The following is an 18,372-nucleotide window of genomic DNA, read 5'->3' as shown; positions in this document are numbered from 1 at the left end:
ATAAGTATAACGTAGGTGGCGGCGGTTTACGGAGCGGCAGATTAGGGGTTAAAAGTGTAATGCAGGGGTCAGCGATAGCGGGGGCGGCAGATTAGGGGTTAATAAGTGTAAGGTTAGGGGTGTTTAGACTCGGGGTACATGTTAGAGTGTTAGGTGCAGACGTAGGAAGTGTTTCCCCATAGGAAACAATGGGGCTGCGTTAAGAGCTGAACGCTGCTTTTTTGCAGGTGTTAGGTTTTTTTTCAGCTCAAACTGCCCCATTGTTTCCTATGGGAGAATCGTGCACGAGCACGTTTTTGATGCCGGCCGCGTCCGTAAGCAACTCTGGTATCGAGAGTTGCATTTGCGGTAAATATGCTCTACGCTCCTTTTTTGGAGCCTAACGCAGCATTTGTTTGAACTCTCGATACCAGAGTTAAATTTATGGTGCGGCCAGAAAAAAACCCGCGGAGCGTTAAAAGCCCTTTTACCGCCGAACTCCAAATCTAGGCCTTAGGGTTTATTTTATAGGTAAGTATTTAGTTTTAAATAGGAATAATTTAGTTAATGATAGGAATTTTTATTTCGATTTCTTTTAATTATTTTTAAGTTAGGGGGTGTTAGGTTTAGGGTTAGACTTAGGTTTAGGGGTTAATAACTTTAATATAGTGGCGGCGACGTTGGGGGCAGCAGATTAGGGGTTAATAAATGTAGGTAGGTGTCAGCGATGTTAGGGCTGGCAGTTTAGGGGTTAATAATATTTAACTAATGTATGCGAGGCGGGAGTGTGGCGGTTTAGGGGTTAATATGTTTATTATAGTGGCGGCGACGGCAGATTAAGGGTTAAAAAGTGTAGGTAGGTTGCGGCGACATTGGGGGCGGCAGATTAGGGGGTTAATAAATATAAAGTAGGTGTTGGCGATGTTGGGGGCAGCAGATTAGGGGTTCATAAGTATAATGTAGGTGGCGGCGGTGTCCAGAGCGGCAGAGTAGGGGTTAATAATTATAATGTAGGTGTCGGTGATGTCGGGGGTGGCAGATTAGGGGTTAATAAGTGTAAGATTAGGGGTGTTTAGACTCAGGGTTCATGTTAGGGTTTTAGGTGTAAACATAAATTTTATTTCCCCATAGTAATCAATAGGGCTGCGTTAAGGAGTTTTATGCTGCTTTTTTGCAGGTATTAGACCTTTTTTCAGCCGGCTCTCCCCGTTGATTTCTATGAGGAAATCGTGCACGAGCACATTACACCAGCTCACCACTAACGTAAGCAGCGCTGGTATTGGAGTGCAGTAATGAGCAAAATTATGCTCAACGCTCACTTCTTGTCTGGTTTGTAAAAACCTGTAATACCAGCGCTGTCTGTAAGTGAGCGGTGAGCATAAACTGCTCGTTAGCACCGCACAGCCTCTAACGCAAAACTCGTAATCTAGGTGATTGTTTGTTAACCAATTAAAGTGTAATAAATATAATATATGAGAGTCTTTGTTTTTCATTGTATTTATTTATTTGCTTTGTTAACGTTTATGCTTCAACTTACATTTTTCCTCTAAATCCCAGATGTCCTGCCAGAACATATCAATTATCAACTGCCAGATTCAGACTATCAAGCAACAACATGTTGTCAGTATCCAAATATGCCATATTCCCCTATGTTGCAATCCCCATCTTCACAATGCCACTACAGTGCTTACAACTTGGAGCCAGCTTATGGTGATGGACAGTATGTCTTAAGCACTTGTGAATTGAGCAAATCACCCAGTGCGGTGACCCATACTGTAGAGGATGTGTATCCTGTTATGAAGCGTCCCAGGCTAAACCACTCCACCATCCGAATGAAAGGGCATGAAGAACTATGTGTGGTGTGTGGAGATAAGGCTTCTGGGTATCATTACAATGCACTAACCTGTGAAGGATGTAAAGGTGAGTCTATGGTTGTAAAATCATACTTTATAATGGTGAAAAGCATAGATCACTTATTATTATACAATTTACAAATATATTTATGTATTAAGGCAAATTGCAAAAAATATTAATGAGAAATCCTCTGCATGATATGATAAAATGTACTAGCCCATCGCTAGGGTGGAATGTCTCAATATGTAAAGTAGACAAGTATTTCTTTATTCACTTACCTACAGTAATAGTCACAATTCAACCAAACTTTTCAAGCATTACTGTTTTTTTATTTTATTATTGTCCAATTTATCAAGCTGCAGGAGGTCTAGGTTCCCAGCTAGAGAACCTGTCCTCATGTTTGAGGTAGGATTCTGCTTTATATCATTCGACAGCTGCTTCTTAACATGCAGTTTGCTCATCAAACTAAACTAAACTTGCTAAACCCTATCAAGCTATCTGTCCAGGAATGCAGTTTTGACTAGATGTTTTAACTATTTTGATAAAGAGAAAAAGATAATTTGTTTAAAAATAAAAAATGCACCAATGAAATAGGGCATTTATTTTATCCAGTAAAATCTCCTTTTATGTTTGTGGGGGCATATAAAAAAGCACTGAGCTCCCTTTCACAAATGGTTTCCATACCCCCAGGCGAGACATGCCATCCTACACTGCCCCCACAAAACCGGACTGACTAGACCACGCAAACCCTTTGAATTATTGTGTACTATTCCCGCAATGTCTAAATCCCATATATCAATTATTAACAAACTCGTACAAGGTTTCTTTCCCACTAATAGACCAGCTTATATTGTAAAATGGGAAAAATAACTTAATATCTCACTAACAGATACCCAATGGAATCACATCTTGTGGGGCCTATTTATCAAGCTCCGTATGGAGCTTGAGGGACCGTGTTTCTGGTGAGCCTTTAGGCTCGCCAGAAACAGCAGTTATGAAGCAGCGGTCTAAAGAATGCTGCTCCATAACCTGTCCTCCTGCTCTGAGGTGGACAGAGATCGCCGCAATTCAACCTGATCAAATATGATCGGGTTGATTGACACCCGCCTGCTATTGGCCGCGATTCTGCAGGGGGCGGCGTTGCACCAGCAGTTCACAAGAGCTGCTGGTGCAATGTTGAATTTGGAGAGCGTATTGCTCTCCGCATTCAGCGAGATCTGTCGGACATGATTCGCAATGTCGGATCATGTCCGACAGGCATTTCATAAATAGGCCCTTTAGTGTAACCAAAAAATCATCCTTCTCCCTAATAATAGCTGAATCTAACTACAAACTTCTTTCCAGGTGGTATCTCACCCCTCATCGCCCAAACAGCAAATTCCCCCAACTCATCTTCACTTTGCTGGAGAGATTGTGGCGGGACAGGTACACTATCACACATCTGGTGGTCCTGTCCCCTTATCAAAGACTACTGGGGAAAAAATTAACAACTATATAAATACAACTTTAGAATCCTCTATTAACCTCTCCCCTACTATAGTATTATTGAACAACACTCCCCCCATCCCCTGTCTATATCGTAAAAAACTGCTCTATTGTATGCTGAATTGTGCAAGATGACTCATACCAAGACTGTGGAAAAATCCGACCCCCCTACTTATACCATGCGGTTAAAAGAAATGGACCATATTCTAGAGTTAGAAAAACTACATTACACTTTTGTAGGTAAACAAGACTTTATTTCAGGCGTTTTATACATTTGGGAACAAAGAGACACGATATGAGATAATACGATACTATACAATAACACAAAAAGAGAGGATACATCAACTGCACAAAATGGATAATGGTTACCCTACATTTCTGTAATAGAAAGTGTACCATGGTAAATTATTGTATTTATTCACCTTGTTTAAAAATGTAGTTTGAAGTAAATTTACTCTGCTTATAAGGAAAAGGCCGCTCCAAACTGGATTTACACCCGGGAACTCACGTCAATCTGGCGTGTTAGAAACCCAGATTCAAACTCTAGACCTATTGAGACTTAACAAGGCCTATTTCCTTGTTGAAAATGTTATGCATTTGACAATGTATCTATGACATTTAAATCAATAAAACATTTAACTGAAAAAAGCAACAACAAAAAAAGCACTGAGCTGTCACAAACTGGTCCCCAAATTACTCCCCTGTAAACACTGGATAGTTGTATGTTGGGTACTAAGCGCTCTAGATATGATGGACTAACCCTTCTTAAAAAAAGTTCTGGAAAATTATAAAAAGTGTGAATATACTTGATATAAAAATATATGTGCAATAAAAACCTATGGAGTATTAATAATAAAATGTAAAAACAGCTGTCTTTATAGGATGTTGAGCCCTAGGGGCTGATTTATCAATGTCTGGTGGACATAATCCGCTGTAGCAGATCATGCCCGCCAGACATAGCTGAATGCCGAAAGCATACGCTGTCTGCATTTAACATTGCACAAGCAGTTCTGGTGAACTGCTTATGCAATGCCGCCCCTTGCAGATTCGCAGCAAATCGGGGGTGTCAATCAACTCCATTGTACACGATCGGGCGGATTGCAGACCAAAGCCTCAGAGGAGGCGTATGAGTTAAGAGGCAGCGGTCTTAAGACCACTGCTTCTTAACTCCTGTTTCCGGCGAGCCTGAAGGTTCACGTGGAAACAGGGGATTAGAGGCCATTCGGCTGTTGTTAAATCGGCCTCCTGGAATGAAATTTCTATGGCTAATTTAATACCCCTTTTGCTGTATATATAATTCCTTGCAACAGTCCCCTGTATTATGACGCAAGTATACAAAATAAATGTCTGTTTATAAATGTTTTCACCTCCTGCTTTTAATTTGTGTGTGTGAAATCCAATCCTATTATGGAGAAACTTCTTTTGTATTCGGTCAGTGTAGATCTTATTCCATCATGTGTTCAGAGTGCCGCTAGGAGTATGGCAGATTCACTCCTGTTTTGTGTTGAATAAAACGTGCACTGAATAAAAGGTTGTGCTGTGTTTTGTATCTTTCAGTAAACATTGCATTGGGTTGTGTGTATATATATATATATATATATACTGTATATATATATATATATATATATATATATATATTTAATTTTTTTTTTTTTTTAAATATATGAAAACAATATTGAATGAAATATAAAAAAAAGGTTTTTTTTAAAGTCTTACCTTAATTTCATTAGGTTGTTCTGCCCTGGACGATATTACTATGTTTCACCTAAATTGTGAATGTTTCTTTTAGGTTTCTTCAGACGTAGCATAACCAAGAATGCTGTGTATAGGTGTAAAAATGGTGGGCACTGCGAGATGGACATGTACATGCGGAGGAAATGTCAGGAGTGTCGGTTGAAAAAGTGCAAGGCTGTGGGAATGCTTGCAGAATGTAAGTCAGTATATACAGTAATACTAACAGCACTCTTCTAGATGAATAGCCATACATTTGTAAAAGGCTAAAGTATATTGCTTACAATGATGATGAAAAAATCAAAATCCTTCTCTAAATAGTTAGAATATATAAACAGATTCCTCTTCATTTTGGATTTCGTGATAGATTATTTACTAAATATACATCTTAAAGTGATGGTAAATTTCAGACTATAAGAATGTTGCAATGAAAAATATATAAGTTTGCAAGTAAAACCACATAGTTTTTTGTGTAGATATATTTTATTATAAAAGAATTATAATCCTAATTGGTATTGTCTTTTCCTCCGCCCCACTTCATTTCCTCTTTTGGCTGGGCTGTGATGTATAGAGCAGTCACACCCACTCTCTACATGGGCTTTCTAATGGCTTTAAAGGGGCTGGACATTGGGATTGTCAAATGACACACATGTTGATTGAATGTTCACTGGAATTGTCATAAGTGGGCCAGCATAACATTGCAATATAAGTATTACTATATGAACAAATTTAACCCTTTTAACAGATGGATTAAAACATAAAAAGGTATACATATACTTTTTAATGGCAAAGATGACATATATGGCAGTTGATAAGTTAAAGTTTACCATCACAGTTTAAAGTGATGGCAAATCCAAGCATATAACAAACGCTACGATTTACCATAACTAAATACCGCTCCATTTGTAATCTAGCCCAATATTTACTCGGTAATCCACAATTGCATCCAGAAGGATGAATTTATATTATTTAGCAGGGCAACTGAACCTTTCTCATTTTCACTGAGGTTATTAAATGTGAGCATAAGTTGCTTCTTAATGTGATCTATTGCAATAAATGTTTCTTTATAAAAACCTTGAATTTAACTCAAATGGCTTTTAGTTTATTTTTCTATTCCATTCCAATCCATTAAAACTGCCATTGTTAAAATTATTTAAGCCATCAAGATTACATTTATGAGATTCAGAAAAGATTAATTTCTTTTATTTGGAATCGGATAAACTGTAAGAAAAGACTTTGCCCAAGTTTTTCACATGGATTTTACATAACTTCATGAAAACAAAATATACACACCATGGGGCTGATTTATCAATGCCTGGCGGGCATGATCGGCTGTAGCGGATCATGTCCGTCAGACATTGCTGAATGCCGACATCATACGCTGTCTGCATTTAACATTGCACAAGCAGTTCTGGTGAACTGCTTGTGCAATGCCGCCCCTGCAAATTCGCGGCCAATCTGGCGCAAGCAGGGGGTGTCAATCAACCCAATCGTACATGATCGGATAGATTGCTGTCTGCAGCCTCAGAGGAGGCATATGAGTTAAGGAGCAGAGGTCTTAAGACCGCTGCTTCTTAACTCCTGTTTCCAGCAAGCCTGAAGGCTCACGCGGAAACGGGTATACGGCCCCATTCGGGCCGTGATAAATCAGCCCCCAAATGTTTCCCCACTCTTCAATTTGTAGATTGTGAGCTATTTGGAGAAATTTGTTATTTTTATTTTTTATATGTATGCGTATTCAGTTAACATGAGAGACTGGCATTGTATACCCCTCTTTATGTATCCCCTATATTATATTCTCAGCTGTTTGTAATTTGGTATTGCTTTACAAATAGACAATAATAATAAACTAAGAGTTAGCCAAGAACAATTATGTTCATTTATAAAAAAGATGCCCTGCCAACAGAGGAGCAAAACACATGTGGATTTTTAATGGATCAAGGCTGTCTAACTAGATAAATCCAAAAAGCATGTGGAAGCCTGTACAAACTGTAATTTCTAATCTGATTGGAACACAGTTAGTGAGGTGTCTCAATACAAAGGCCCACATTTATAAAGCTATGAGATCACAGGCAGGGAATCTGTGGGCTCAAGATCATTGCAAGCATTGCTGGCAGAATACATTGTTTGAGAATGCTGTTGTGCAATCCCTCTCCCTGCTCTTGTGCAACTAATTGCCCAAGAGCAAGGGTTGGAGACAGGTTAAGAAGCATCATAAATGGGGCTGAATATATTTCGCTGGTTAAAAGGAGTGAAGTGAAAAAACAAAAATGTTAAAAACATAGGCAAAAAAAGAGGAATTTTGAGATTGGAAGGGCAGTGGCAAAAAGTGCAGCCCCAGAATTCTATTTTGCACTCCTACTGGGCTGAGGAGGATGGTAAAAAGATAAAAAATTACTCCCTGCCCTTGTCCTTTTAGGCAGGCCTCGTCCCACAACTGCCTAGCTACACCCAAGGACCACCTAGCTCTGCCTTTTAGAACAATTGCAACTCCACCTCCTCCTGCCCTGACCCAGCCCATGGAACACCTGTAACTACTCCTCCACTCACCTTCTCCACACTATTGGAATAACTGCGACTAAACCCTGGAGTCTTTGCCCCTTACCCATAAAAAAGTTTCTGTAACGGCCACTATGGAAGGGTCTCAAATTTGATAAAATCTGAAAATCAATTTGCATAGCTGTAAGAAGAGGGGACTATGTTAGTTTCTAGATTGAGCACACATATGAAATATGATAAAGCTCTTATGCATAAGATAATTGTCTTATTGCACTGTTGCTTGCCTGTAACTGTGTTTAACTATTACAAAGTCGTTAAACACATAGTTAAACAGATATTAAACACATGAGAATGTAATATAAAATATTTAATGATGTGTAGTAAAAACTTTACAATAAATTACATACAATATTTTATCCACTTTTCCAGTAATTTAAAGGGACATGAAAACTATTTTTTCTTTCATAATCCAGATAGAGCATATGATTTTAAATAACTTTCCAATTTATTTCTACTATCAAATTTTCTTCATTCTCTTGGTACCCTTTGTTGAAGGAGCAACAATGGAGTATTTGGAGCTAGCTGAGCACATTAGGTGAGCCAATGAACAGGTTATATATATATATATATATATATATATATATATATATATATATATATATATATATATATATATATATATAGACAGTCATTGGCGGTACAGCACTCTCAGTAATTCAAATATCATACTTCTGCCCGGGGTGCACTTTAAAATTAATATACACAGTGCAGAAAGAAAAGGCACTCACCAGGTCTTAAATAGTAGACAAAATCTCTTTTATCTCTTCAAATAGATTTTGTCTCCTATTCAAGACCCGGTGAGTGCCTTTTCTTTCTGCACTGTGTGTGTGTATATATATATATATATATATATATATATATATATACAACCATGTACAAATTAGATAAAAGAAGTAAATTAGAAAGTTGTTTTCAAATGCATGCTGTATCTGAATCATTAAAGAAAGATTTTGGCTTTCATGTCCCTTTAAAGGGACAGCCTACACCTTAGTCATCTTAAAGTCTTACCTTAGATAAAAACTGCAAATAGTCTCCTGCACCTTTTCTATATCATGCAGCAAGAATGGTAAAAAAGTTATTTTAAAATGAATATTGATAATGATGATTAAGGTGTAGACTTTAACTAATAATTTTGTTGGCTTTCCAATTCCCCTGCGTTTCTATAAATTAACGAATGGCTTTACCACGCTAAATACATAGATATAGGCAAGCAATAGTGCAAGAAGAAAAGGCTCTAAAGCAGTGGTTCTAAACCCAAGTGACCTCAAAACCCAGTAAATTTTAGCCAGATGTATCCGGGGCGGCCGCCTGTTGAGAAACCAAGCTCTAAAGCATTATGCTCCTTTAATAAAATAACACTTGTATTTTACAGACATGATACACTCTTTTTATTTCACTTGATTACATCAATACAATACAATGAATACATATTTCCCTTATTGTTTATATATTATGATTTACATTATTTATTGATTTTTTTTCTCTCTGCATCATCTATCAGGCTTGTTAACTGAAGTACAATGCAAATCAAAGAGGCTCCGAAAAAACTGTAAGCAAACCGGCTCCATCTTTTGTAGTGTGAAAGTTGAAGATGACGCAAGTGACAGTAGACATGTGTCATCCACTACAAAATTAGCTAAGGTAAGAACTATCTTTAGCTATTTAGATCTATCACTATATGCCATTCTTGCTTGTGTAAGAAATAGTACAATAAGACAGCAAATATATAATGACTGATTATAAAACATTGATACAGTTAAAAAAGATTCAATAGTGCAAATTCCATATCCTGACAATTTTGCTTTGGCTCTACAAACCAAACAAGTCAGATATAAATATCTGTTTTTAAGGATTTAATTAATTATTATATTATTAATTATTATATTATCATTATTGCAGATGCAGCAAATCTTTAGGAATGTTAGAAAGACTAATGAAAGCAACCAACAGAGAAAATAAACACATATATACAGGCTATTAATATTTCAGATCCACTTCTAATTAGAGTTGATTAGAGAAATACTTTTGTGCATTAATCTTTATTTTATACAGTTTTTCTTATTTTATTCTAACACACTTTGCAGCCACGTTTGACAATCAAGGGGTTAAAGTGATGATAAATCCCAGCATTTCAAAAACGCTAGGATTTACCATCACTAAAAATAAAGGCCACATTCATTCATCAATTTAAAAAAAAATAAAAAATGGATGAAAATGTACCTTAAACACTAGCGGCTCTGGCAGCCCACGGCACTGTTGATTTTTTCATTGAGGTGACATATCCACCTCTTAGCCAATAGCTGTGCAGGCCTACAGCATAATGCCAATTGGCCCGCATGGCTATTTGCTAAGAGGTGGAAACATCACCTTATTAAAAAAATAATAATCTGATGAATGAAGGTGGCCTGTATTTTTAGTAATGGTAAATCCTAGAGTTTTTTAAATGCTAGGATTTACCATCACTATAATGTCCCACATCATACATAATAAAAAGTTCTGCCTGATTTAAAAGTGTATGCAGACAGAGTGTAAAAAAATAGTTTGAAACTTGCACTAATCAATCCTAGATTAATTAATAAGAAACTGCAAGACATTTTTTTTGTTTAATTTCTTCATATTCCTTGCTTAGGTCACTCCTCGACTGGAACTCACACCTGAAGAATGTAAGCTAATTGAACATATAGTAGATGCCCATGAAAATCATGGAGTCCCACTAGATGATCACCGATTGCTTGTAAGGATTTCAAGTTATCTATTTCAGTTTGTATAGTTTTACTCTAAATCATGCCATTTAGCTTTAATAAGTTTTTACAAGTGTACTTTTAATAGAAAACAAGCGTGACGTTTCGGGGACACACTCCCCTTCCTCAGACAAGCAAACACAAAACACAGGAGTCTATTTAAACCATATAGGCCCCTCCCAGTGAAATTAAAAGTGCGCCAAAACCGTAGTCATGGCAATGATTCCAAACAAACAGTGTCAATAAATGAAAAGCAATGGTAATATCAGAGCATATTAACAATATACATGAATAAAGTGCATATTCTACTATATGTCATTGTGAGATAAACCAATGTGTAATTAATAAGACCTACATCAAATATGTGGGATAGTGTGATAAGCACCTATGTAACAATATATAACAATATACCTAGCAGTCCTTCGTGTTACTATACTAAGCAAAACACGCCAAAAAATAAACAGACATAGATGGCTTTTAAGGCTTGTAGTATGTCACATCCTATGTCAAAAATATATGCAAACATGAATCAGACACCCGTATGACTTTATGGGGATTCAAGTAACAAACCAGACAGTTAATCAAAACAAAATAAGGCAAAATAAAGCAAGTCCAATAACCAACTTACAGAACTAACAAGAAGCGAGATAGTAAAATAGTGGCAATTTACCATCAATGCCCTGAGGCTGTATGCCTGCATGTATCCAGCGTGTATTCTCGCCACCCTCATTGCTCCGGCTCACAGAAGGCGCATCATAGTGCAGGGACATGATTGAGAGGCCGCACGCTGTTTCAACGGAGACCTTCAGCCCCCTAGTGGTATATAACATTAATACAACAAAACCATTGAGATATATCTCCAAGTCAAAAAGGTGTTTAAAAATCTATAACGCTATATGTACTAGTCATTAAAGACATATACTACATACATACCCTAATAACTAACAAGAAAGAAACAAACAATGGCACTACTAAGTTAAAGTTAAAGTACATTGAGCCTACTGAATGGGCTGGAGTATGTACACTTATATATCTAATAGGGCGGGTGCTGTACACTGACAGAAATACTATACACGAAAGAATTCAGTCTAAGACTGAAAAGAAGTGTACTTACATAGCACTCAACAACCGATTGATATGTATTGTGAAGAATACTAGCATGAATGTGAAAAGTGTGAATGTCTGGTTCGAAATAATAAAACTTAACCTTTATTTATAGGTATTTAAAAACAAATATAACACTAATATGACCCTAATAATTAAGCAATTTTATTGAGAACACACATATGACTCTCCCTAGTAGAAGAGAATTACAATTTAAGGCTAATGGTGACATACTAGAACGAGTAAGCTGCTGCATATTATAGTTGTATATTAATTTGGTGATTCCAAACTCATCATAAATTGTTAGTCAGACTTACCTTCCGTTCACTTCCTCAACAAGGGGCAACTATATAAAAATCTACTATAATAATATTGGCATATAGAATCTAGGGTATAATTTTTCATACCCCAATAATTATTGATCATATGATTACTTCATGCCAATTCCTTATCACTCTCCTAAGTATAACGTGGCAATAACAGATAAATAATTATATAAATCAATACTCAATATTTACACAAGTGAAACACACTGACTACCACTCCAGTGAGAGAAAAAATTGTGCAATAATAAATCTTATTTTATAAATCTAGTGATTACGTTCCAAGTAATTGTGTATTTATGGTACATAGTGGTATTAACCAATATTTTATAAGCACATAAAAGAAGGCCCTGATCATTTTACGGGGAAGTTATATACCCACCTGAATAAATTGATTTACCTTATATTTCAACTATATTGTGTGGCTGTTGTATGACAGTTTCTTCTGACATCATTTTGTTAATGCTTAATACAGCCGATTACCTATTATACTGTTATAACCTTACCCTACCTTAGGAGATTATTTTTTATCTATAGCCTTATAGTGTTTGGTCCTGTGACCATTCACTGTTCAATCTGTTGGTGTAGTGTCCATATCTGTACCACTGTGTTCCCTGCCCACAACCCTGACACCGCGACTGTGTTTTTAATTATTAGGGTCATATTAGTGTTATATTTGTTTTTAAATACCTATAAATAAAGGTTAAGTTTTATTATTTCGAACCAGACATTCACACTTTTCACATTCATGCTAGTATTCTTCACAATACATATCAATCGGTTGTTGAGTGCTATGTAAGTACACTTCTTTTCAGTCTTAGACTGAATTCTTTCGTGTATAGCCTAATAACTAACTTAGACCACTGAGCAATTAAGGGAAACAATAATATGGCAAGGTCTCATGTAAAGAAAGTAATAAATGGATACACTGTCTAACACTATCCCCTCACAATATATTTTAAACTTTTATTTATAACCAACAATGTATACAATTATACCAGTTGCATGTCATTGCGCCATGCAGGGCATAGTATCATAACTTACAGTGTTTAGAGGAGTAAGTAACACACATGTTTAAATAAGTGCTAGTACTGGATATGATAAGCGGGTACAATATCGTCTAAATTCTACTATGATAATATTTGTTATCTAGGGTGACCGATCTATGGGATATCCTATGCATATTGTTCAAGAAGCCTGCGCAGTACCATTAAATCTCTAAGAGTTAACCATTATGTGATTTCTACAATATTTCCAAGCCTCTTATGTGTATATAGCAGGAGAGGTGTTCTTTGGTGTTCATATTTCAAGCCAATTAGATCTATATTAATGTAGGGAACATTTGTTATATAATTGCATAAGTATTGGCTGTGGGATGATTCCAGAGGGATGCACAAGTATTAGCGTATGCCATACTTTTATAGTGGGGTAAATAAAAAAAATAAAAATAAAAAATACATTTATTCAGCATCAAAAGGGTATTACTTAGATATTTCTAGTACAGAAAATTGCAGAAAGAACATTACCCATGTTGCAATTTGTTTCTAGGTAAGGCTGTTACTGGTAATTTGATTTTATAAGGATGAGAGGGTATGACAATATTTCCAGATCTGATACAACATGGTCTTTAGTAGAATGAGGCATGGATTAATAAAAATAGGCATTTATTCCTAAAATGTGTGAAATTTAGCTATATGTGGGGGTATTACAGTATTATTTTTTTCTATATGTGTACAGTGTGACAGAACAAAACATACCACTACAATAAGGAGAGTAAGTACTAGTAAAAACAGTAAAAAACACAAATAAAAACAAGAGAAAACATAGTTATAACTAAACTCATTGTCTGGGGGATCACTGAACTGTGAACAATCCTTCTAAAGATGTTGCTTGCACTGAGGTATTGTAACAGAAACAAAGTAAGAAAAAGAAAGTAGATACCTAGAAAGTGGTGAAGCACATTTGTTTTCATGCATATGTCAGGAAGAGCACATTCTTAGAATAAGTTGCTGCTAGATCGTTTCACTTTACTCAAGAACTGGACTTTCACTTTATATTGAAATGCAATACAACAGTAACCACTAGAGGTCCTCATAGATTAACAATCTGTTCACCTTGGAAAGTAGAAACCCGTGTTTTCTCTCTCTTTTCCTCAAAATTTATGTACCTAGATTTATAAATCGTCCCCATTGCACAGTTCCGTGGCACAGCCAAACAACACAACAAAACAGATTGCAGTCAGCTCTACCAGTAGAGCAGTGACAAAATCACCATGCTACTGTGCTAGGAGTGGTCCGGCAGCTCCACAAATCAGCCAACAGAGACCCTCTGCAACATCCCCACACAAAAAGGAACCCACACACATTCAAATAGTGAGATGCAACTGCATGTTAATAAATGATTTAGCCCTGAAATTAAAAAAGAGGAAAACAAACACAAAAACAAAAAGAGGGAGAATCGAAACTGCATGCTTGCGATAGTAGCACCATTAACATGTCAGCCTGTTATGTATGATGTGTGAGCTATACGGACCGATTAGAAAAAAACATAAGCACTCTAGAACAGTGATTTTTAACCTTTTTTTTGCCGTGGCACACTTTTTTACATTAAAAAATCCTGTGGCACACCACCATCCCAAAATGTAAAAAAATCACACATTGTAGCCTAATACAGCATATATATATACACATACACACAAACACACACATACTGTATGTATTGTGCTGTTATGCCATGCCTCCTACAAACTACCCCTGCACTGGGAGTAAAAAAACAAGCAAAGTTTAAAAAATATGTCACACTGTTGTCAGTCTGCCGTGGCACACCTGAGGATCTCTCACGGCACACTAGTGTGCCATGGCACACTGGTTGAAAAACACTGCTCTAGAATATCGACAAACATAAGGAGAGCAGCAGGCCCTTTTCTAATGCAGACTAAATAACTCAGCCAATGCCTCTCCTATGTAGCCGTGCAGCTGTAGCTCCCAGTAAGTTCATAGCATACGGTCTAGAGAGCCTGGAGGGCAGTGGCGATGAGGTAAGTAGATCCCGCAACAGGAGTCCCTTTGTGCTGCAAATGTATTGTATCTTGTCCTCCTTCAATGAGTTTAGGTTGTCAGTCTCTGCAAATGGTTCAGTTTCAGATATGTGCAGCAGTTGAGTCGACAGCAGTCGCAATCCTCCGATTGATAGTTTGCCATGCTGCTGGCACAGAGCATGAGGGATTGTGCTGTTCAGGATCTGATGGGAGTAAGAGTTAGTGCCAGAGTCCCACTGTAACATAGATGTATTGCCAGCCGACATGGCAAACGGCACTCCATCTTTGATAGCTTTTTCCTTAATGATTGCTGTGCAGCAGAGATCCATTAAAGTTAAGTTATGTAACTGCATCCACATCGGCCGCTCCTGTGATCTCTCCTGTTGAGCTGGTTGATGCTTCTCAAGAGACCCACTGAAATTAACATGAAGTGGCTCTGCTGGAATTTGGCGCCATTTTGAGGAAGAGCGTAAGGGATTCTCAACTCGAGTTTTAGCCAGTAACTCTTTCAGTGCAGATTCTAGTTTATCGAACATTGGTAGGAATAGGTCTTTTAAAGAGATTAACAAGTCTTTGTTTCGAAGTGTTGTCTCAGCGGGGAAGATATCCATACTTATTCCTATCCCCTCTCTGCTTTGTACAGCCTGTAGCAATACTTCTCCGTCTTTATAACTTTCTGTCGTCCCGGGGGCCAAGAGATGTTTTTCTTGATCCTCAAAGGTTCCCGAACAGCATAATCTGTTAAGGGATAATAGGATGGCGATGAATTGATCCTGATATAAGGATGAAATGCTGGTTTTTAAGCAGAGCCTCTCAGACTTGCGACCATCTTGAAACACCACCCACCGGAAGTCCTCCGCTTTAATCAGTTTTTAGAGTGAAGATGGCAGCTTTTAGTGTTAGGGTTGGCTGTTGCCCATTGCTGGTAGTAGTGTAAACACTTCTGGTCATCATTATCAAAGATTTACTTGACAAGCAGGGTGCGATATGCACTAACTAGCTGTATGTCATGGAGATGGGCAAGTCTTATGGCCTGATGATGATCTAAACCTCTCTTCTCTGGTGAGATGATCTAATACGTCTTGCTAATACCGCAAGGGCCCTCAAAGAGTTTTAAAAAGCCATTTTTTTTATCTTGAGAGTTGTTTATCTCTCTAAGTGAAGTTCTGTATATGAAGGAGAAACACCTACATTGCAAAATAATGCACAAAATAGCCCCCAAAGATTTGGCGAGATTTCTCTCCATGCCAGAGAAGTTTTGATCATGAGACCCTATGTCATCTCTTAAACAATGCCATGTTATTATCTCCTAGAATCATTTAGTTTTCAGTGGGTTTTAAGCTTGAGTTTCATCATTTGAGTGTCATTGGGTAATTGTACAGCAGCTATTGTAGTATTGGTCTCTAATGCAAAGATGTCTTTTGATGGTTCTGAATATGGTAACTAAATCAATTTCAATAACTACTCCTTATAGACTATGATGTCTACTGGAGCCCAATAACACACACTCCATTGCTACAATAAAAGCTTTTGATTTCCTACTTTTGGGGTCAAAGAAGTTTGAATTCAGGCGATTGTAATAGCTGCTATAAGAAAATGATCTACAACAGTTTCTTAGTTCACTATCGCTTACCTATAATTATGTGTCTATCATCTGCACAGGGCTGGGGATTGGTGGGTACTCATATATGCTGCAAGTGCATATGCAGTAATTATTCTGGATTTATATCTCTTTAAAATTATGTACCTTATACTGTATACTTCCTTTTGTTCATGAATGTATAGGTTTTAAATGTTTCTCTGATTTCTTTTTTTACTTGTTTGTTTTTGTTTGTCAAAACTAAGTATAGTTAATGATCCTAAACCACTTATGTGAGAGCAACATTGTGGTACGTTTTTAACTGACTAATTTATTTTACATAGTATTTCATGTCTAAATATTTTTTAAGTGTTTTTAACACATAAAACAGAGATTCCATTTTAGATTTCAAATATTCTATCATATATGGTTATGTCCTTAGCTACTTTAAACTACATAGTATAGAACTTTTGGTACTTTCGTCTGATGTAAACCTCTGCTTTGACAAATGCAGTTACTACAAAATGTAGGGCGTGATTATATATACAGTACACCCCTCACATTTTTGTAAATATTTTATTATATCTTTTCATGTGACAACACTGAAGAAATGACACTTTGCTACAATGTAAAGTAGTGAGTGTACAGCCTGTATAACAGTGTCCCCTCAAACTAACTCAACACACAGCCATTAATGTCTAAACCGTTGGCAACAAAAGTGAGTACACTACTAAGTGGAAATTTCCAAATTGGGCCCAATTAGCCATTTTCCCTCCCCGGTGTCATGTGACTCGTTAGTGTTACAAGGTCTCAGGTGTGAATGGGGAAAAGGTGTGTTAAATTTGGTGCTATCGCTCTCACACTCTCTCATACTGGTCACTGGAAGTTCAACATGGCACCTCATGGAAAAGAACTATCTGATGATCTGAAAAAAAGAATTGTTTCTCTACATAAAGATTGCCTAGGCTATAAGAAGATTGCCAAGACCCTGAAACTGAGCTGCAGCACAGTGGGCAAGACCATACAGCGGTTTCACAGGACAGGTTCCACTCAGTACATGCCTCGCCATGGTCGACCAAAGAAGTTGAGTGCACGTGCTCAGCATCATATCCAGAGGTCGTCTTTGGGAAATAGACGTATGAGTGTTGCCAGCATTGCTGCGGAGGTTGGAGGGTGGGTGGGGTCAGCCTGTCAGCGCTCAAATCATACGCTGCACACTGCATCAAATTGGTCTGCATGGATGTCGTCCCAGAAGGAAGCCACTTCTAAAGATGATGCACAAGAAAGCCTGCAAACAGTTTGGTGAAGACAAGCAGACTAAGGACATGGATTACTGAAACCATGTCCTGTGGTCCGATGAGACCAAGATACACGTATTTGGTTCAGATGGTGTCAAGTGTGTGTGGCGGCAACCAGGTAAAGGGACAAAGACAAGTGTGTCTTGCCTACAGTCAAGCATGGTGGTGGGAGTGTCCTGGTCTGGGCCTGCATGAGTGCTGCCGGCACTGGGGAGCTTCAGTTCATTGAGGGAACCATGAATGCCAACATGTACTGTGATATATTGAAGCAGAGCATTTTCCCCTCCCTTCGGAGACTGGACCGCAGGGAAGTATTCTAACATGATAACGAACCTAAACACACGTCCAAGACGACCACTGCCTTGCTAAAGAAGCTGAGGGTAAAGGTGATGGACTGGCCAAGCATGTCTCCAGACCTAAACCCTATTAAGCATATATGGGGCATCCTCAAACGGAAGGTGGGGAAGCGCTCTGTGATGTCATCATGGAGGAGTGGAATAGGACTACAGTGGCAACCTGTGAAGCTCTGGTGAACTCCATGCCCAAGAGGGTTAAGGCAGTGCTGCAAATTAATGGTGGCCACACAAAATATTGACACTTTGGGCCCAATTTGGACATTTCCACTTAGGGTGTACTCGCTTTTGTTGCCATCGGTTTAGACATTAATGGCTGTGTGTTGAGT

At 37.7% G+C, this 18,372-nt stretch overlaps 1 protein-coding gene across 1 annotated transcript in view; it reads left to right on the top strand.

Moving 5' to 3' along the window:
* The window catches only part of LOC128653336 (bile acid receptor), a 162,422-nt gene that overhangs the window by 111,664 nt on the left and 32,386 nt on the right, over nt 1–18,372 (top strand). The window contains exons 3-6 of the mRNA XM_053706555.1: nt 1,537–1,899; nt 5,108–5,248; nt 9,110–9,249; nt 10,238–10,342. Of these exons, the coding sequence (XP_053562530.1) occupies nt 1,537–1,899; nt 5,108–5,248; nt 9,110–9,249; nt 10,238–10,342 (749 nt within the window). The remainder of the gene's footprint in view (nt 1–1,536; nt 1,900–5,107; nt 5,249–9,109; nt 9,250–10,237; nt 10,343–18,372) is intronic.

The sequence above is a fragment of the Bombina bombina genome, chromosome 3 (assembly GCF_027579735.1).
Source record: "Bombina bombina isolate aBomBom1 chromosome 3, aBomBom1.pri, whole genome shotgun sequence".
NCBI classification, from domain to species: domain Eukaryota; kingdom Metazoa; phylum Chordata; class Amphibia; order Anura; family Bombinatoridae; genus Bombina; species Bombina bombina.
The sequence above is the reverse complement of the archived record's forward strand: the minus strand, read 5'-3'. Positions and strand labels throughout refer to the sequence as shown.